Source organism: Coffea arabica, chromosome 1e (genome assembly GCF_036785885.1).
Source record: "Coffea arabica cultivar ET-39 chromosome 1e, Coffea Arabica ET-39 HiFi, whole genome shotgun sequence".
Taxonomy (NCBI): domain Eukaryota; kingdom Viridiplantae; phylum Streptophyta; class Magnoliopsida; order Gentianales; family Rubiaceae; genus Coffea; species Coffea arabica.
In genome coordinates, this window is record NC_092311.1 from 32,985,558 (window position 1) to 33,007,685 (window position 22,128).

A 22,128-nucleotide genomic window follows, 5' to 3' on the forward strand; every position below is an offset into this window, starting at 1 on the left:
GTAGTACGATTGTTATAAGAATTTCTCGAAAGTTTCATTTTGTCGCGCCTAAATTGGAAATACGTGTTTTCACGTGCGCGCTTAATTGAGGGACCTTGGACCATTATTTTGGAACAATTAAGAATGAATAATATTTATATGAATGTAAGTGCCCTAGAGGTTTAGTGCACTAGTGCAACAAACTTAAGAGAAATCGAACACAAAACGCGCGCGTAGGCACACTAGTTGCAATTGATTTTTACGTACTTAAAATATTAGACGGCAAGCATCATTTGTACGCAAAGGAATCAGACCAACATTTCATTTCTTCTAGCTGCCATGGACGGATAGCAGACAGCGAAGGGACAACCGAAAGCTCTTCAACATTTCCTCTACAAAAACCATTCAAATCACCACCAAATCTTCTCAAAATTTAGCACCACTTAGCCTAAGCCTTGGAGTTCACATCTAGCTAAAAAGGGGAGGATTTTCACGGCTCACTTAGGAGCAAGGAAGGACCGAATCTCTGACTTAGACATCAACTAAGAGTAAGTCTTAATCTAGCCTTCTAACTTTGATTTTTGGAAGTTCTAGTATATCTTTTAGCTCGTGATTTCTTATGGGTTGTTGTGGATGTTGGAAAATTGGAAAAGTGGTCTCTATGAATTCCCACTCTTGGGTTGCTGCTGATTTTGTTCTTGATGATGTTTATAATGTGGAATTAGTGTTTAAATCAGTGGTTTGTTGATGGAAAATTGATAGAAACTCACGTTAGGCGCAAAGGCCAAATCTGACCATTTTGCCCCTGCTCTGTTCGGCCACTTTAATGCAGAAATTAGGAGATTTAATGGCTTGATTGTGTTGTTTACATGTTGTAGTAGTTGTGTAAAAATTTTCGTTGAAAAATGTTGAGTTTTGGTTGATCAAAAGAATTTATTTCCCAAAGCTAGTAATCTGGAAAACGGTTTCCGTCGTAACCAGACCAGTGTTCGTATTTCGTCCATAACTCCGTACTCCGACGTCAAAATCAAGTGCCGTTAGCGGCATTTGAAACTAGACGTTCCCATCTTTCCAACGGTATATAATTCACATTCTGGTTCTATGTGTGTGAACCGCACCACTCTTCTGAATTCAGCTACCCTGTTTCTCCGTTCTGCCGAAATGATTTGATGATGCTGTAACTTTAGGCTTAATTTCGAGCCAGTTGCATGCTGAAACTTAAAACGATTTCTTCTGTGAAATTTTATCCCTATGAATGTATTTTCCAACACTATCAACCATTTCCAATTCCGAGCTAAATTGAGTGATTTATGATCAAAATACGACGACTGCCTCGTTTTTGAAAACTCTTAGATTTGGACAGATTGGATGTGAGACTTGTTGTGGTCTTACTAAATGAATTTCTTGGTGCTAAACACCTACTAAAAGTACCATGTATGTTCCTTAGACCTTTCTGGCACAAATGAACCATGTTTGGAGGTTTTTCCTTAGCCGAATGTTTGGAAACGGAGAGAAAGAGAGCTAAAGGCAGTTTGGCCTTAGTAATTTCAAACTTTGGTTGATTGGTTAACCACCTTCCCGAAGGTATTTTTCCACAAAATTTGATAGAGAGATACCCTTCATATAGGAGTATTATACTGCAAAATTTGGTATCAATCCAAGTCCGTTTCGACACTTAACTAAAGGTCCAAAGTCGGAACCAAATCTGGAAATTTGTTAACAGTCTTGAAATTTACCCAACTTTGAGCTACCATATCTTGGTGCTCAAAACTCCGATTCTCGATCCGCTTGTTCTGCCCTAAACCTTACTTGCACCTCTAATTGAGCTATAAATTTCAAGGGCTAGTTTGCAACGAGTGAATTCTGCCGAATTTTCAAAGTTAGTGAAAAACCAACCCCGGCTCAATCCTGGGTGATTTGGAACAGTACCTTCAAGCTCATTTTTGAGCACTTTCCACTTCGATTCATGGAAAAGTGTCTTCTAGGAACTTGTAGTACTTTTTAAGAGGTTTCCAACGGCATAAATTTTTCCAATTCTCGACTTATGCCGAGTGAGTTACGATTTTTCAAAAATTCATAACAAAACTGAAATTTTCCAACTTTCAAGGAAATAAGTTTTTCAAGAACTCTTTATTCTTTTGATATTATCTAAACGTTTTATCCCCGATTTCCTAGATAAAGACTTAAATACTTTTGAAAGTTATCAAACCCCTCTCGAACCTCGATTTATGAGTAATTGAGGTTCATTTTCACGGAATTCCCTAGATTAATACTAGTGAACGAATTATTCCTCGATATTTGGGATTTGGATGATAATTCACTATTATTTGCTCAGGCGCACACGAGGACCTTCAAGAGGAACCCACGGTGGACGCTTGAACTTTCCTTGACCTTATTTACACCTAATACTTGGTGAGTGTCAGGTGTATGTAAACTTGTTACATGTTTAATTGTTATTAATGATTAGAAATCTTGAAAGTGGAGTTGAGTGTGTAATTTACCACACTGGTTCTCATTAGAAATGAAATATTAATGGTTGAAATGCATTGAATGAATGATTGAAATGTATTGAATGAATGAATGAAATGTAATGGTATGCTATAGTTGCCTACGTCGTTGGAGTGAATCTCCTCGACACACAAGTGCACATGGGGACGCCCAAATCTCATTGACCGACCTTGGACTCGAGCCGGCATGGGCTTGGTCGGGAACCTTGGCGAGCCATGAGATATATAAGTTTGACCTAGTGAGAGGTCTTGCTTGGCATACTCGAGTAGTATCGCCACAAACAAATGACAGGCGGGCCCGATACAGGGGTATGTAAAGTGAAAGGGGACAGGTTAAGTGGAGTTCTACGGACTAAACCTACCCGATTGACGGAGTGTCAATTCGTGGAGGTTATTGAATGTGCAAGTGGAATATAGCTCCTGAGGGCTCCAGTATCCTTGAATTGTTTCTGGTTATATTTCCAGTAAATTGTTAATTACTAAAATATGATTGTTTGACTTGTAAATTGAGATTGTTATTTGAGTAATATGCTTGTATGTGTGTTCTTGACCTCACGAACGTTTTGCTCACCCTATAGATTTGTTTTCCTTAACAGGATTGAACTTGGCAAGGTATCGAAGAAACCTTCCTGATACGCTTTTGTTTAGGGTTTCTATTACTTTTGGCTATGTCTTGGCTTTTGGGTTGTACTTTTGAAATCCGAATGTAACTTTTGGAGCATGATGTATATTTGGGATTTATGATGGTTGTTGAACACCCGATGTGCGGGTTGGATAATGGATGACTTTTATTAAACTTGAACGCTTCCGCATTTATTGTATCTAGGTTATTGATCGTATTGTGTGGTCCGATAATAAGTCTGAATGGAATTGCTTGAGTCCTGGCGAGAGCTAGGCAGACGTCCCGCGGATACCCTTTGGTTCGCCTTAGGGAGAAGTGGGGGCGTCACAGTTGGTATCAGAGCGCTAGGTTAGCGCTAGGTTAGAGATCTATATGGGAGACATATTGGATACTCTACCCTTAAAACCTGAGACCGGATAATTTAGTTATACCTTAAGAGGTATTTGGGGCATACTAGAGCTTGGGTTAGGCATGCATAAACGACATCCGAATTAGATAGTGATTTAAATTTCTAACCCCGAAAGGTGCTATTATTTTGCAGGGATGAAAAATGGAAATGGAGTTCTGGCAGCTAACGAGAATGGCCATGCGAATGGTCATGTAGTGCCTCCTAGGCCTATCTACTACCGAGCTTTAGGTGGGAGAGCTCGTGCACGCTACTCGCCTGCTACTCTATACCCCCGATGTGCTTGTAGCGTCACCTTTGCTTACCCGAATTACCTTGTGCTTGCTCTGGACGATGAGCGTCGTCAACTAGTGGATTTTAATAGGGATCTTCAGGCAGAGGTGGACGAGCTTAGACAGATGGTTAGCGCCCAGGGCGAGAGGATCGCCGAGATCGAGGAGGTACTTGAGGGCGAGGTAGCTACGTCTGCTGTGGTTATTGAGGAGCTTCGGAGCACTAGGGCTCAGCTTACTAGGTTGAGAGAGGAGGTCCGTAGTCGGGCTTCCGATATCGTAGCTGATGCCACTAGGCTAGTGGAGGATGCGATGGAGGTAGCTCCTAGTCCTGAGGAGGAGGATCCAGAGGAGGTTCCTCCTGATAGTCCTACTGTGGACTAGGTCTAGGCAGTTTGACCACTCTTTTGACTCTTTTGACTAATATAGCTAGAATTAACAGGGGTGATGCTAAGTGCTGAGGCCATTGTATTTTGCATGACTGTGTGGCTTATTTTTTGAAGCACTTGCTCTTACTTTAGTCTTCTGTGACTAAAAGTACTCTTGTGGCACCTGTGTGCTATATTTTTGTGACTACCCCATGACTTGCTAATTGTATGAACTTGATATGTTAATGAATGTAAATTATTGTTAATTCCAATGTTTTCTTGATTGGTTCCTGCTTTTTGTTATGCATTGCATAATTTATTTATTTCTTGCACTAGGCACGTCTAGGTTATGGAAGGACTAAGAGGTGGTCGAGGCCGTGGTCGAGGCCATGGTCGAGGTCGTGGGCGAGGGACTAGACAGGCCCAACCTCAAAGGGGTGACCAGGGATCGGCAACTGCACCGATCCAAGGTCAGGAAAATATTGAGGGTAATCAAGTGGCTACTGCCATTAATAGGATGACTGATATCGTAGAGCGTTTAGCTGATAGACAAGACCCTGGACCGTTCAACTTGATTCATTACATAAAATGCAGCACAGCTCCAAGGTGATTTTGAGGGAGTTATTAATCCTTTATCTAGTAATACTTTTATTTCTTTTTTACAAAATTCTAATAACTCAGAATTCATTTGTATTGGTCTAGCTTTTGTTGGAATGTTCTTTTCATCAAAGTCTTTTTCATAAGGTAATTCTATCATATGTTGTTTTCTATCCCAAAAAGCATTAGGAATATCTGCACAAATTTCTTTTTGTAATAATTCTTCTATTTCTAATATTCTTTTTTGTATTTTAATATCATTTAATTGTTCTTCAATTTTTAAATAAGATTTTTCTTCTTTTATATAGCTTATTTGCTGTTGTACTTTGGTAATTGTATTTATTGTTTTATATATTGAAGATGTTTGTAATGTTTGTAGTTCTTTTTGCTTTATTGGAGTTAAGAATTTAAAAGTAATAATTTTTCCCATAATATTTACTGAAATTCCTTCATTATTAACTAAGAATGGATATATTTGAATTAAAAAGGGTGTTCCTAATATTACATCATGACTTATATTGTTTACTATTAGAAAATTATGTCTTATGCAATATTCATTATTACATATTGATCCTTTTGTAAATTTATATTTTACTTTTAAATCTTCTCCATTTGCTGCCATTAGTTTCTCATTTGTTCTTTCGCAATATTTAGTAGGGATTATTTCTTCTTTAATGCAACTTGTATCAGCTCCACTATCTATTAGAGTTACAAATGTTTCTTTGAAATCTTCTACTGTAATAGTTACTAAAGCGAACCATTTTTGAAATGTTATTCTTTCAATAGTATTTAAATATTGATTTTCTTCTACTGTCTTTCCTGATATTGATATTTCTTCTGTTTTGGAATTAGAAGTTGAAGGCTGATTATTTATTAATTCCAATTTTGATTCTATCTCTAAATCTTTTAATTTTAATTCTATTATTTCTTGTTGTAATTGTTTTACTTGTATTTTAAGATTATTAATTTCTGTTTGAAGGTCTTTAGTAGTTTCTTTCTTCATTATATTTATATTAGGATATTTGTCTATTAATTTTGATATACTAAAAGGTTCTATTATTTTTGGCATTTTATCTTCTTGAATAATTAAACTTTTTAGTCTTTCTAAATATTCTTTTTTAGCTATTGGATCATCAATTTTTTCTATTATATCTAATAAAAATTCTTTGTCTTCCTTTTTAGTTATTACATTTAAATATTTTGGAGTACAATTGCAATTTTCTTCACTATCAGAACTAGAAATATCATTATAATAATCATCTTCTGTACTTTGTTCTTTTTCATTTATTAGTAAGTTTATTAATCATTTAAAATATTCACAAAGTATGAATCATTTAAAATTGAACCTCTTGAGGATATTGACAAAATGTATTGCAGGTTCAATGACTTGATCAAAGATCTCGAGGTGTTGGGCAAAGAGTACACCTTGGGAGAGAAGAACAGGAAAATTCTCAATGCATTGGGCAAAGAATGAGAAAATAAAGTGACTGCAATAGAGGAGGCTAAGGATTTAAATTCTGTGCCTATTGAATCTCTCATTAACTCACTAACCTATTATGAGTTGAAACTGAAATCTAAAGTGCAGGAGGAAGAGGATGCTAGAGCAAAGAGAAATATTGCTCTAAAGACTACTCAAAGTGAAGATGATCCAGCCCACTTGGATGATGAAGACTCGGATGGTGATGATAATGATCTTGCTCTCATCACAAGAAGCTTCAAGAGAATCTTGAATAAAAGGAAGTTTAGAAAGGGAGGACCTAGCAATCAATTTCAAAATTATTCATCAAATGCAAGGAACAAAGGAAAACAAGAATTCAACAAGAAGCTAGTGGATAAATACTATGAATGTGGACAGCCTGGACACTATGCAAACGAATGCCCCATGAAGAAAATAAAAGATGGGAAAGCTGATCGAAAGCCAAGATTCAACAACTTCCAGATTACTTGGAATGAATGCAACTCTGAAGGGGAAGTTGAAGAAGAGGAAGAATCAGCTCAAATGGCCTTCATGGCTATTGGAGATAATGAGGTAACTTCCATACACTCTCAATCTGAAAGTGATGATGAAGAAGATGATGATCTTGAATCCTTTGTTGAAAAACTGCATAATGCCTTGAAGGAATCTTATGATAGAAACAAGGGGTTAAAACAGAAAATTGGTTTTTTCCTTCGAGATAATGCAAATCTTTTTCAACAAAATAAAAAGTTAAAAGTTGAAAATGATTACTTCAAAAAGAGTGAGACTGCTTTACATTTTGAACTTGATAGAAAAACAAAACTTTGTGATTTGTTCAAAAAGGAACAAGGTGATTTGAAAAGAAGAATGGATGGTCTAAATGAGTTGCTTAAACACAAGAAATAAGTCTGTTTTCAAAAGAATAGGTTGAATTCTAATTCCAACGAATTTGCTATCCATAGGAGAAGACAAGTAAGTTTTATTAAACCTGTTCATGTAGATAACTCTTTGGTTATGTGTAATTTTTGTTGTCAAAAAGGTCACATGAAAAGTGATTGTTATGTGAGAAAGAATATGAGAAGAGGCATGAAATGCATGTGGATAGTTAGACATGTTGCTAACTTTAACAAATAGGAGATTTTGTTAATCATTGAAGTGATTCTTGTTCACAATATTTTTTTTGATATTTCCGATACTTTGATCTGTGTTTTCGCTGATGTTTTTGAATACTACTGAATTTGTATGGTGTCAAAAAGGGAGAGAAAAGAACTATTCTAATCTAACGATGATTTGCTAATCTCTCTGTGATATGTTGGTATGTTGGTATTGCTGAATTCTGGTATCATTTCTCTATTTTGTTTTGAATATTGGATTCTCTGTTATTATTGTTGGATTATGGTTGTTGGGTATTACTCTCATCTTATGATGACAAAAAGGGGGAGAAATAGATGCTATGTGTTAGGGGGAGTTATTCTGAAATGTTGCAATGAGTGAGGGGGAGTCTATGCTCATATGCTCAATCTTTTTCCTTCCTTCCATCCATTGTTTTGTCATCATCAAAAAGGGGGAGAATGTTGATCTTGATCCCTATCTTTTGATGTTTACAAAACAAATGGATGATACTAATATTTCTTCAAAATATACTTTCAGTTTTGAAGTTGTTTGATTCCATGAACAAGTGCAATTGAAAGGGGACTAAGTATGCTGAAACTGTCGGACGCTCAAATAGTCAGGATCGGACATCCGAAAGGATGAAGAACATCAAGAAGGAAACTCTGTCGGACGCTCGTAAGGAAGCATCGGACGTCCTGAAGGATCGGACGCATGCTTCGGACGCACATCAATCTCATCGGACGTCCTAAAAATTCCACGAAGATTTGATAACTCTCTGGACGACGTTCGGACACAGAAGCTCGGACGATAAAATACCATCGGACGTCCGAACGACAACTTGGCTGATTTTCGGACGATGGGATCGGACGGTGATTAATCTGTCGGACGTCCGACGTCCCCAACGGCTAGTTGACTATTCAGCTACTTTCTATCCGTTGGATGCTTTAATGAGGCACTTTCTTGGTCCTATATAAATAGTGGTTGGTCAGATATTTCAGATAACTTTGGCACACTGAAGATACAAAAGATCTAGAGATATTTTAGTGAGAAAATACTCCAAAAAGAATATTTGTAGTCTTAGTGGTGTGAGGTTCATTGTAAACTTTTCATTTGTGAGTGAATTTTTCATGAGTGTAGCTCTGTGAGGGTTGTCCTGAGGGATAGTAAAACGTCCTGGCTTGACCGAGTGCTGCTTGGGGCAAGGAGGAGGTGAACCTTCCTTTGTACACAAGAGTGATTGTAATTCATCAACTTGAAGTAGCTTGTTTCAATTAATCTACAAGCTCAAGAGGAGTTGGGTAGTTAATTGGTTTGCAATCATTTCCTTTTATTTATTTACTGTTACATTTGTGATCTTTCCATTGTTTATGTTTGTCTCATTGGTTGTTTTTGGGCCTTACAATTATTTAATAATCAGTTATAACAATAAATCTTTGGTTATAATATGATATTTTTCATAGTACTATATTTGGTATATAAATTCTTTTTAAGATAGAGAAGAAAGTGCTATTTTGTTTCTTTTAAAATTTATGGACTATTTTTTTAACAAAAATTTATGGACTGATTTAGTAGTGAAACTATCATAATTTGGTAATGATTTTGAACTATTTGTTTTTAATCATTGTTGACTTATCCTTGATTTTGATACCAAAACAAAAAGAGCTACAAAAAAATTAGAGGATACTAAAAATTATCAAAAAAATATTACTAGTTTAATGTTTAATTTGAATAGATAGTAGGGACAATATTGATAATTCTTCTATACTTGTAATGAAATATAAGAAAAATGATTAAGAAAGAAAATGGTAAAAAAATTATAAAATCCATTCTTAGCATAAACATGACAACAAAAGAGTTTTATTAAAAATATTAAGGTTAGTATTATCATTTTAAATGGACAAGGGAGGTAAGTGTAATTTTTAAAACCTTAGCGAAGCCAAGTGAAATTATTAGAAACCTCAGGGGAGGTTTCTCAAATTATCCCAATAGAATAAGGGAACATTTTCTTTCACATGGGAAACTTCGTAGGAGAGATGGGGATCTCCGCTACCTTTCTTTCACAACTTTCACTTCTTTCCTATCAACTAGGCCTGAAAGAGAGCGATTATAAACCATCATTTCAGGCAATTTCAAAGGGGCAGACTAAACTTTGTAAAGATGTTAAAAGCATATAATCTGAAAGAATCAGCCGCAATTGCTCAAATTATGCCAAAACGAACAATGACCAAGTACCCTGCAGTCCAGACAGAAAATGAGCATGCATAGAATACCAAGAAGGAGAATGCAATGCAAAAGTGCCAGTTAGTCTTAATGGCAATACTCAATTGAAGTCAGCACTCTGGCACAGTACCCAGATAGATTACAGTTACCCTTTGACTAACCTTGATTACATAACTGATATGCTACAGACTCTAAAACTTCACTGACCATGTTAACTTTACCCAATGGAAAAGGAAAAATTTTTCAAACTCATTCTTACAAGCTTGTAGAGATGAATAGCTAGCTCCCTTCCAGAGTTTTTGACAAAAAAAAGGAAATAATCCAATATATGCACCAGGGAGAATCTTGATAGACATAAATCACTAGGAAAGATCTACTCTGCTTTCAAATCAGTACCAGAAAGTGAGATTGTAGATCTTACTCTCTCGGGCGAGCAAGCCACAGGGAACTAAGTGCTCGCAGCCGAGAAAAATAGTCACTGATTGCAAGTAGAGCCCGAGCAGATTGCCGAGTTGTCAATATCCGATGCATTTGCTGCAACGTCTGCTGCCGCAAATTGTCAGCCTGAGATTTAAAAGGTGCATACATAAATTCACCAGCATAGAAAACAAAACTCACAAATAGAATCTCGACACGATCCAATTGCTTCCACATTGTTCTTAAGAAGAATAAGTAAACTATGACACTCAAAGAAGGCAGTAGTAACAAGAAACAAGCAATATCAAATCCCAATTAATACATCACATTAACATCCATAAAAATTGTTACACTTATGCAGACCTTACATATTTCCAATCCAACAAAACTCGTCTATAATTCAATTTAACACCTTGTCGAATTTCCCTAATAAATTTCCCCATTTCTTCAATTGCAATGACCTCTCTCCTATTAAGTTTTTTGTTGTAAGTTACACAAGGTTTTGCGACGTGAAAAGATTTAGTTCTTTTCAATCGATAAAAAAAAAAAGAAGAAATTTTCACAATTACTGCAATCCAGAAGATCAAGGGATGTCATTTACTGTCAAAATCTGCAATACTAGGTCCATCTGATAAAGATTCAGTTACCGATGGAAGAACAGGGCTATTGAATCACCAGAGGTCACTGTTGTGCAAAAGCACTTGGAGCAGTTCTGGTCATAGATAGCTAGTGTAGCCAGGAAGTAGGAAGCATTCTTTGAATGGGTGCAACAACAGGAACCACGGTAGATCAGACAAAATCTAAGGCCAATCATGTATTTTAGAGTAGAGATTATGATGACTGCCAGTGCCTATCTCCCACAGTTTTTTTTTTTGGGGAGGGGGAGGGGTGCGTGTTGTGGTGGTGGGGCAAGTGACTAGCATTTTTTGGTGACTGGGCATGATATGGTGAAATTTGTCACCTCAAAGTAATCAGTAATTACAATAAAAGCAGTAGAGATCATCAAGACTGTTCTGGGCATTCGATGGAGACCTCTAAAGAACAACTTCGCTCATTTATTGCAGCTTTGCTTGTTTCAACAGAACTAAATTACAAGTACAATTAAATAAAAGACATCGGACATCCACATGATTTACAATAATCTATTCGTGCCACCTAAAAACCTATTGGAAAGTGAGGTTTATTCCATTTGTTTATACCATTTGGCTCTCTGAACTATGCTATCCTGTCAATTCAGAACACCCCCCCCCCCTTTTTCCTCCAAAAACACTCTTCTCAATTTTGCCCTCTGTGTATGAAAATTGCTTCAATTGAACCAATCCTTCCAACTAAAACATAGCAAGGGTTTAAGAGCCTAATAACAGAAAAAACACAGGTCAAAATGTCAAGAAAAAAAAAACCCATAGCAGTCGTAGCAACTCCTCCATCATTGCAAAAATCGCTACTAAACTCTATGACTTTCATGCTAAACTATTTCTCAGTCAATAAAAGAAACTGCTAATCCATCAAAAATGAAAAGTGCTAGACCACCTCTAGATTCAAGATACAAATTGATGCTACCCGAAGCTTCCTAATGTCTTCAGGGCACCAAAGCCACTTAAATCCTACGAATATGAACTAGACAAAGTAAATGACCACAAGGTAATTCAAAAAATGGAAGGACATGTTTGCAGTTGGCTTTTGAGTAGACGTGGTTCAATGAAGAACTTTATCAGAGGGAGAGGCAGGTCTCAGGTGCAATTTCAGAGGGGGCCAGATTTTGGGCGGTGTAAAACAGTGCACGAAAAGACTGAAGTTGGAGGTAGCTTGGAGAAAGTGGTGGATGGGAGGTTGCCATGCAGATACAGGCTGCCAATTTGGGGGGAGGAGCAGGGTGAACACCAAGAAAGAAGAAGAAATAGGAGGGGTAAGAGAACAGAAAAAACAAGTGTGGAAATACCTAAATCACACTCCCATTTTCATGAGTATGCATTCGCCCTTTGTTGGATGGGTCAATAATAATTTTCTGGAAGCAGTTGCACAGAGGGACTTTATTAAAGCAAAAAGTCCATCCTGAGGGCTAAAATGAGCTAACAAATAAAAGTTTCTCATATGCCAAAGCACACAAGAAACGATAAAGTGGTACAATTTAATACAAGTGTAAGTTGATACTGTAAACTATTGCACGAATCTATAAATTAAACAAGAAAATGAAAATATGAAACATTCTAAGCATATTATTTGAAGAAACAAGTGAACAACGGACATGAATATTTATTCCACAAGACTAGAAGATAAAGAACCAGAAATTTAAGCAATCCATAAATAAAAGTACATAATAAAAATCAGGTTGAATATTGCAACATGACTCGTGAATTTGAAGAACTTAAAACAAGTTTATAACACTCAGCAGCTACAAGCCTTAGGTAATAAATATACATGTTCAGCTCCATAACTCTATGATGACTTCCACACTGTGCTTGGGGTTGAGGAAGGAATCTTTTAATATCATCTCGTTCCACATTTGACTTATGCTCGTTTAGCTGATTTGCTAAGTTATTAAACACAACTTTTACTTGTGCTATTGGCACTGTACTTATAGCTCTAACCACTCCATATATTTATTGCAAAATAAGGAGAATGCAAGTTTATCAAAACAAACGCTTAAGAGACGAACTGAATTCCATCAACATGTTTAAAATTTATTCAAAGACCAACCTGACGAATAAAGCCCTCGAGAGTTCCCAGCTTTCCCATGGCCATTGCCATTTGACCCATGTAATTAGCCACATTCCCCGTTGAACCACCTGAAGGTCCAAGAGAACCAGCCAGGGTCTCAGCCAATGATTGTTGTAATGCCTCCATTCCTTGTGACAATGCATCCTCTGCCTGCTGTGATGATTGTTGCAAGTTATTTATAGCCAATAGCTGTTGCTCTGTTAACGGCTCCAACTGATTTATAAGCAGCTGTAAACAGAATAGTCAATTTTTTAGCTAACGAATGATGCATGCACTCCAAGTGTCAAATCTTCATCCAATAAGGAAATGCAAAATGGAAATGGATCACATATACTTGGAATTCATGCACAACTTAGATCTCTACAGCTTCATAGCTACCAGACAGCTACCAATAAATGCAGTGGCTTCGTCCCAAGAAATACAAGAACAGTCAAAAGACACATATAATAACATTGAAGCATGGCAAGCACTCGAGCATCCACAGGATCATCAGAGCTATAATAAAATGCAAAGCAATTCTTTGGAGTTGCACCCAGTGAAGGAAAATAGAAAAAAAAAAAAAAAAAAAAAAGTTAAGTGTTGCTCTTTGTTGTTCATGTCTGCACTCAGTAGTGCCAATTTAACCATCAATTTACTCTCAAATGGATCTCTCTCTCTCAACACACACACACACATTTCTAGACTTGTGCATGTATCCAGTGGGAAAAATTCATACTAATTGCTGCACTCCATCTCTATGTAAAGCTAAGCTCACTCATACGTGTACATAAATTAAGACTTGGAAACCAAAATTTTTATAAGGATTGTATAAACTTTAACAGCTAACCAAGCTTAACAACCGAGGACGCCAAAAACGAAAAAATCAAATTCATCTTTGGCCCTGAAGTTCTAATATGACATAAAACAAAAGCTAGTGCAGCGAATCAATAACTGAACATAGGAAAATCCGACAACACTTGTTCTTATTGTCACAATCTGCACCACCATTTCATCAGCAGTTATGCCGCTGTTGCCTATTGCAATAAAACTCGTATGCATAAAACCAACCTTCTCGCAGCCCCTCCCTTCTCCTTTCTCCAAAAGGTGGACTACAAGAATGCAAATTACACAAGTCTCCCTTGAGTTGATAATATAAAAGATAAAAGTGTCAGGGTTTGACTAGTTACAATGATCTTGAATGTATGTCTACAACCAAACAAAGATTTTTAGTATGAAGATGATATGCTTGAATGCCCTGATATCCACCTTCCTATTGTAATGGTGTGTTAAGGGATTTTTTTTGGTTTTGGGGGGGGGGGGGGGGGGGGAGTGTGGGATGGGGTTGTGTGGAAGAGGGTGCATCTGTAATTTAGACTAAATTAAAATGGAGTCAGACAAATTTACCTGACAGGAAAGCAAAAACCAATGAGAACAGACAACATGACTCTTATCATAACTACCTGTTGTGATATGTTTGATAACAACTTGAATGTAGGAATTTGATATTCAACAAGTAATACTACTCTTTTGCAGTTTTGTCAGACAATCACAGCAGTTCATCACATGATATGAACATAATTTAGAGCATCCAATTATCCATCTCTGAAACTTTTTAAGACCAAAACTATTTCCTAATGATAAGTCTAAGATATGATGGAAAAAATAAGGATTAGCTATTGATTGTTCTCCACTTCCAATTTGCATGACAGTCAGCCAACCCATATAAATCCTGGGCTGAAACACAGCTGTTATCCAAAAGTAAAAATCTCTCGCCAAAAAAAAAAAGAAAAAAGCAGTTATCCAGATCACAAACTTCACAACATTATCTTTATTCTCTTAACCATGACATTGCAATGCCACCTTACTTCATTTTGTGCCCAACTCTTGTATCAGATAATGATTGTGATTAATTTTCTCAAGTGTATCACAAGCCCATGTCTTCCAAGACCATCCTCTGTGGACATGATACACCGTTATTGTTGACCCATCAGCTAATCATTAGTAAAAGCATCAGAGCACAAAAGAATTTTCCTGTGGGTCTAAATCTAAACCATTGTTAGATTGGAACCATGTTCTAACTAAAATGGATCGAAGGCCTCGTTAAGTTTGACAATCAACAGAGAGATAAAAACGACATCCATAAAAGAAACAGTCACAAAATTTTGATAAGAGGAAGTTAAAATAAAAGAGAATAAGGAAAGGACAGGAGGTGATGACAAATATTGGATATTTATACAGGCAATTTGCAAGATTTGCATGTTAATTTGAGGTCCATAATGTAAAACTAGATCAATATTTACAAACCATGCCAAATCATGTACATAAACGCAGAAGAGGATATAGAATAAAAGATCATGTTAATGCCAAGCACATTACACTTCTGCAAAGTGATGGACATTAAAAGTTTATATCTTTTCAATTTGCAATGCACCTACATTCACAAAATCCCTTTCTGGAGGCAAAAGTTGTTTTTTCTGCTCAGAAGGATCTTATGATTACCAAAAGCCTTGAGTCGAGAACATTTGAAACACTGGTTCAAAGTTGATCCTAAGCTTACATCTCCTTTTGATCTATGGGTAACTAAGAGTTACCTAAATTTCCGTTTTTCCACTTTGTTCTTTTAATGAAGAATTACTTTCATATTTATAGTTTAGCATGAACAATAAAGATGCCAAATAATCCTATCTACCTTCTTTTTATCATTTTCATCAACAACTTAACATATCGATAGAGCATCAGTACCCACAGACTAAGAAAACAGCTATAGGGATCAGATCAACTGACGTAGCATGATTCCATGTAAGACTAAAATGCATGATGTTCCGGGGAGGTAAGTTGTCCCTATTGTGAAAACCACACATTGCACATGCATACAACAATTGTCGTGAGAAGAGAGAGAGAGAGATAGAGTGGAGTAGGAGGAGGAGCGCCTATTATTTACCCACCAATCCTCTGAAAAAGTTCTACCAAAAAAGTAAATCATGATGTATGACCTCACCTTAAGGAGTTCAGATGAACGAAATCCACCAAGCCAGAGGAAGCATCTTTCTGCAGGAGTTTTCCACATGCCTGATAAAATATGAAAGACATCAGCCTTAGCAGCATCCGCTTTTATCCTGAATATGTCATCATAATGTGCCAAGATGCCATCCACAATGATGCGGAGTTCACCATCACCAGCATGGGAATTGACAGCTCCTCTTAGCTCATTTATTCTACGGTTGTGCTCTTCCAGCCATCGAGCGTACTCTACATCAAATGCCAAGGCTCCTAAAGAATAGGGTTGTCAGTGCTTTCTTTTAACCAAATCTAGGTAAGAAGTAGATGCTCAGAACATGACAGTAGGATAAATGAACTTAAAATATCACAGCAAACTCGTACAATTAAGCTATAGTAGATTTCAATATATGTGAATACATATTTCATGCTGTGTTAACTTAATGCTAGATGAAAATGCCTAATTGGACAATACCATGAATACCACAGAATTAGCAATTTCATTTGTTTAACCCAATTCTCAACAAAATGTTGCTAATATTTGATTGGACCAAATTACTTATCAACATCTCTTCACATGTCAGCAAAGCTCAAAGAAGTTAGAGCCAATAGGCATTTCAGATGATTTGTAGGGCTGAAAACTGAATAAAATGGATGTAAAGCCTAAGTGTTTTCTACTTGGTTTGTGAGAATGAACCTTTTTTCCCCATGGAAGACGAACAGAGAGCACATGTATGTATTGCTAAAATCCTTTTTTATTTTTAAGAACTATTGCCACAAAACAACAAAACACCTTATACACTTTTTCAATATTTTTCCTGCAGCTCTCTCACACAGAAACCTTCACTACTGCAAAATTCATTTCTTCTAAAAAGACAATGTCTATCAGAGAGAAAGTATTCCAAGCATACCAACCACAAATACACAAACAATCATTGAAATGCTATGTTACAAGAGAATGAGTTCTGAATTGAAAGAGATAACCATACCATTCCCACTCATAGATTGAGATTGATCTCCCGAACTTGAAATAAATATCCCCTTCACGAAGAAAATAGATTTAGTTGAATCAAGAGTACACATAAAAGACAGAAGAAGAAAAAAAATCAAGAAGTAACCCAAGACAAACCTGCTGCCGAGCCCGTTGCAGCTCCTGCTCAAGTTGTGTCAACTTCATCCTGCTGCTCTCCAGTTGCTGAACATATGCCTAGATGACCAGAAAAGAAGATAATTTAGTGCACAACGAGTGAAAGAAAGAATGGTCATGGAACAACCATAAAAGAGGACAAACTAATGCACAAGGAGTAAAAGAAAAGTTGGTCAAGGAAACAAAAAGCCAGTAGCAATCACTACACCCATAATTAGATCACATATATAACCCCACATACCCCTTCATTTGGATAAGAACTTCACGAAATATGCAAGCGGATTATTTTAAACTCCTTTTGCTGGCAACTTTAAAGATGTGGTTTCAACCCTTCTTGCTGGAAAGATAAAGAAAATAATTTCAACTCCCTAAACTTTTCAAATCAGCATAAATGAAATTTAACTTTGACTTGAGAAAGTAAAACCTGAAGTTGGCAAATTAACTCCTGGAGAAAGGGGAATTTGTTGCATTGGGGGGTATGCAAACTAATCAAAAGTCCCAATTTATATGTGCCCCGAAAGATGTCAGGGAATAAGATGTCTAGTTTAGTGATTAAATATCCATATAAATTGTTGGAAATCATAAACCAACCCATTCCATTGACTTTGGAATAAAGCATACATGTTGAAGGAACAATTAGTCACGAAGAGAACATTTTTTTATCAACAAGTAGCACAAGTTCCTGTTTCAAACCAACAGATATGGATTGCTTTCCTATAGGGACATGTCTCTCGTGGATTTCATATGAATAATGTAAAAGAAAAAGTGCTACAGGAAAAATATCACAAGAGTTGAACCTTGCTTCATATTTACAATATCTTTCCTACCAAAAACTTTATGATACATACCATGATTTTATTTTCTGTGACAGAACCATAATTTCATGAGATGTCTCATGTTCATTTTCCAATATTAAAATGAAAGAAAGCAAATAGAGATTACTAATTTAGATGTTGAACCATTGTTCTGCCGAATAACACACCAGATACTAATACATAATCACATTGAACAGGGCAGTGCAAATTCAATTAAACATGCAAAAAAATTTAATAAGACGCTGTAGAAACAGGTCATGAGAACCAAATATATATAAAGGTAAAAAGAGAACCCACTTTTTTCCTTAAACGGCTCTTTCTTGCAGCTTCCCTATTTTGTGCAAGCCTACGAAGAGTCTGCGTATTTGAAACCCAAAGTCATGTGGTCAATATTTTGAACATAAAGTTTAACAAGAATATATTCAACTCAATGGTGACAACCTTTTGATCTCTAGACTTGTCACTCCCATCAGAAGCCACAACAGCCAGCCCTTGGTTATTGTGGAACTGTGTCCAGAATAAGCAAGTATTCATGTTAATAATTGGCTAAAGAAAACCCAAATATCCAACACTAAATGGCTCAGTGAAACTGTGGAATAATATGATCATACAACCACAATTCTAGTACAGGAATACAATTCAACAGGCAACGATCATTACCCTTGAGTTCTTATCTTCAGTGCTTGCATCAGTAGAACTATCAGTCCTGGGACTGACATCTGCCATCACAGACTCTGCTCTCAACTTCTTATACAACTATTCAGTTTGGACTAAAAGTCTGACTCCCTGTGACAGCAGGAAAGTAAAACCCACTTTCATTGAATTTGTCACTCTGCAAAGCAAGCATGGCAGTCATTCAATTATAATGCTTTTACAACAGATTGTTATAGAAGCAATGCTGAAGATATGAATCAAACTAACGGTTTAACTCATTTAACTCTTGGAGATTTTCTCAAGCATAAAACTGTATTAATTGTATTCAGTAGCCTTAACAGCTTCTAGTTATCCTCTGAAGATATATTTCACTGAATATCATCAAACAAATTGAAGAACTTTTAAATCATAATAATGCATTCATAAAGTGAGTTTATGGTTTACATGCTCTATACCTTTTCTTCAATAACAAAGCACTGATAGAAAGGAAAACCCAATAGGCCTGAACCCCTTACCCGATGAAATGGCATACAAAACTTTATTCCTGCTCTCTATTGAAGATGCTCAAGCCCTCTTACAATTGGCTATTGCCTACAGGTGGTTGCTAGTTAACTATTTTTCCCATCCATTTTAGGAGCTCTGCAGGCATCTACCAAGATGAATGTCTTTTGTTTAACAAGTTATTAGATGTTACTCAGCTAGAAAAGTAGTTCACAAACAGAACAACCCAATGACTGGATACTTATTAGATGCAAAAGCTAGATGTCCAACACTTTGTATACTCTGTACATATCAGATATGATAAGAAACAACATATTGCTAAAGCCAACAATTGACCCATGAATCGAAAGGATTTGGAGTATAAATTTGTACAAATTGCAGAACGGCATATGGAACTCCAATCAAAACACTGCTATTCAATCTTCTTCAATCGGATATTGAGCTCCAAGTAATCATCCATGTCAACGGTTATATTAAGTAAAACGGTGCAACAGTATTGACTACCATCTTTTCACACCTCTCCATTTAAATTTATCTTTCCTAGCTCCTTAAAATTCAGTATCCACCAGTTTAAAAACCAAACTACATACACATCTAAAGGACTTGCAGGATATATTTTGTACAAAATTCAAAAGGGTGTATAAAATTCCAACAAAAGCACTGCTACTCGATCTTCTTCAATCAGCTATTAAGCTCCAAGTATTCAAGAGTTACAGTACATAAATCTGCAAAACAGTTTCAACTACTACCCTTTCACCCTTTTCCATTTAAATCAGCCTTTCCTAACTCCTCAAATTCAACTAGAGGCAAAAAATTCAGCATCTTTCAAAGACCAGAGTCAATACAAATACAAAAGCATCTTATTTCCCAACACTGCAATCAGGTAACTGCTAACAGTTCTTAAGCCAATGCTGAACCAACAACTAGATCCCTTTACACATTCTGCCCCGTGAAGATCAAAGACTAAACTTATCAACAAACAAACAAACAAAACCTTTATTTCAAATATACATCTACCTACATAGCTTCTACTCAAAAAATAGATGAAGTATACATAAATTTAAACCCCAATTCAAGTTCTTAAACTCTATTACCACCCCAACATACACTGCTGTCTCATATGGGTTCTCATCAAACAAACAAATCAAACTGAAAAAACATACTTCATCACCACCACCATCACCAAAGGGGTAAAAAAAGGAGTAAAGTGCATTATATTTTTCTCTTTCTTTTTACTTCTTTTTGAATTTAAATCAAAACCCACTAGCATACAAACCCAATTAGCTCTCACAAATCACACAAACATCCAATCAAGCAAACAACCAACTGGGCATAAAAAACTAACCACAGAGGAAACAAAAACTTACCGTCAGAAGAAGTACTGAACCAGGAAAATCTATCAGAAGCCCAGAATTTTTGCCTTTTCCTTTCCCTTTTTCTTTTATCAAAAGCCCACCCACCCAACTCAAATTCAGTACTCAAAACTAATTACTGCAGCAGCCACCACATCTCCTTCTTCCTCTTCTTTTGAAGTTCAGTAAAATCAGTGACTAAACTTCTGAAGCTTTTTTCCTTCTTTTTCCTCCTTCTTTTTTCCTCTGTTGCTGTGCTTTTCTTTTTATTCTTCCGGAAACGAAAGGCTAAAGAAAGCGAAACCCGGATTAGAAAATGGGGAGAAATGGAAAGAGGAAATGGGAAAATGGGCATATGACGTCGTCAACTTTGGAACAAAGTTCTTCTCTCTCTTCTCTCTTTTTCACTTGCCAATTTTGACTTTTTGTCTACATATTAATTACCTATTCAATGCCACTCTCTATTTTCTTTCCCTTTTTCTTTCCTGTTTTATGTCAAGTGGAGTGTTGAATTAGACAAAAGTTCTGCCTAGGGTTCTAATGTTTTACCCAAATTTACCTCATGTTTCCGAAAAGAAAATATTTCAATTTTCCCAAAACAAAAGATGAAAAGAAAAGGAGAGGAAACAATTGTTTTAGGAAATTTGTGATAGGAACTAGCTTTTATGCTTAATTAAAAGTGAGAACGTAAGTTTGAATTATTTATTGTCATTTGTATATGTATTTTTTTAACTCTAAGATGTACATCTAAATGTGTAGGTTTTGTTTTAAATATAAGAAATTCTATTTTGACTTTAGAGTTGAAAATTTCGACAGCATCGATTAGGTTTAAATCATGTGTTCAATTTTTACTTTTTTTATACTATTACTTTTACCTCTGGTTTGATATGCAAGAATGTTTAGAATGGAAAGATCGTTCCACCAACAATATATTTCCATCCAGAATAGTAGGAAAAAAATTATTATTCCATGGTTTGGTAAATAAGCCAAAATTGAATGTTTATTCACTTTCAATATTTGGTATAATTATATTTACATATCCAAATGGAATATACTAAATACAAATATGACTTAATTACCTTGGATTAGCTTATATTGCTTTATTTGTTCTACAATGGTATTTGTCTATTTACGTGATATTTTGATATTTTTAGTTTACAAATAAATTAGGACTCATATCAAAATTCTTCAATTGTTATATTTGATTCATTCTATTATATAGATTTTTAAGTTAACATTTTTCATTTAGTAGCAATGTAATTAGTAATATAAAATATAAATTACATGAAGTCAAACAATTATATCTTATTTTTAAACTATTTTCAATTTTGATATGTGATTCAAAAAAAATTCTAGCACAATTATTCAAAAGTCAAAGAATATAGTATTTTAAAACATTTGTTTCCTAGAATAAAAGAAAATTTATTTTTAATATAAGAAAAATTAATTATTATGAAAAATTACATTCAATATATTAATTGAACTTGCAAATAGCCGAAGATACAGTGATATAGTATAAAGATTTATAAGGATAAATTTGAAATCCTATTATTTAGGTGTTCTAGGATGAAGATGAAAAGAGTTTTTCTTAAATTTTTTATTACGATTTTAGGAAAAAGTTAGAATAAGCATTCCAGAGAAGTTATTCCTACTTAAATGAACTATACCAAACACTAGAATGAAATAGATAAGTTGGAAAGGTTTTTTCCTTTTCAACCCATTCCATCATGACAAACAAGAGGTTATATTTATTAGTAGATGGAAAGATTAAAATGGACTTAATTCCTAAACTCACTATTTTTGTATGGGAACTTGAGGAGTTTAAAGTTATGTAGATTTCAGTATTTTTCAAGTAAAACAGTAAAAAAAAAATGGAGTATACAAGTTATAAGTGAAGTGTATATTTAATAGATTTATATTCTATCTAGGAATTTAAGATTCCAAATGATACTTTTAGAGTTGGAAGCATAATTTGCATTTGCGACATCTAGAGAGGCTTATTATTCAA

At 35.6% G+C, this 22,128-nt stretch overlaps 1 protein-coding gene across 5 annotated transcripts; it reads right to left on the bottom strand.

Moving 5' to 3' along the window:
- Positions 1-9,155: 9,155 nt before the first annotated feature.
- LOC113702079 (transcription factor TGA2.2) lies at positions 9,156-20,591 on the bottom strand. 5 transcript variants are annotated; one of them, XM_027223061.2, is made up of 10 exons: positions 20,136-20,588; positions 18,274-18,399; positions 18,055-18,120; positions 17,911-17,970; positions 16,781-16,858; positions 16,641-16,692; positions 15,653-15,924; positions 12,655-12,903; positions 9,962-10,104; positions 9,156-9,410 (listed from the first exon to the last, which is right to left on the bottom strand). In XM_027223061.2, the coding sequence occupies exons 2-10, from the start codon at positions 18,337-18,339 to the stop codon at positions 9,401-9,403; spliced, it is 996 nt and encodes a 331-aa protein (XP_027078862.1). In that variant the 5' UTR covers positions 18,340-18,399; positions 20,136-20,588; the 3' UTR covers positions 9,156-9,400. The 5 variants fall into 5 exon arrangements, with proteins under 5 accessions (XP_027078862.1, XP_027078852.1, XP_071910459.1 ...); XM_027223051.2 differs by having other exon boundaries at positions 18,274-18,445; positions 20,136-20,586; XM_072054358.1 differs by lacking the exon at positions 18,055-18,120 and having other exon boundaries at positions 20,136-20,591.
- Positions 20,592-22,128: the final 1,537 nt, after the last annotated feature.

Coding starts and splice junctions, on each gene's coding strand:
- LOC113702079 (XM_027223061.2), bottom strand. CDS start 18,339: ATGGCAGATGTCAGTCCCAGGACTGATAGTTCTACTGATGCAAGCACT. Junction 12,904..15,652: donor GTTCATCTGAACTCCTTAAG/GTGAGGTCATAC, acceptor TTCTGTTTACAG/CTGCTTATAAATCAGTTGGA. Junction 10,105..12,654: donor TCGAGGGCTTTATTCGTCAG/GTTGGTCTTTGA, acceptor TTTAAATCTCAG/GCTGACAATTTGCGGCAGCA.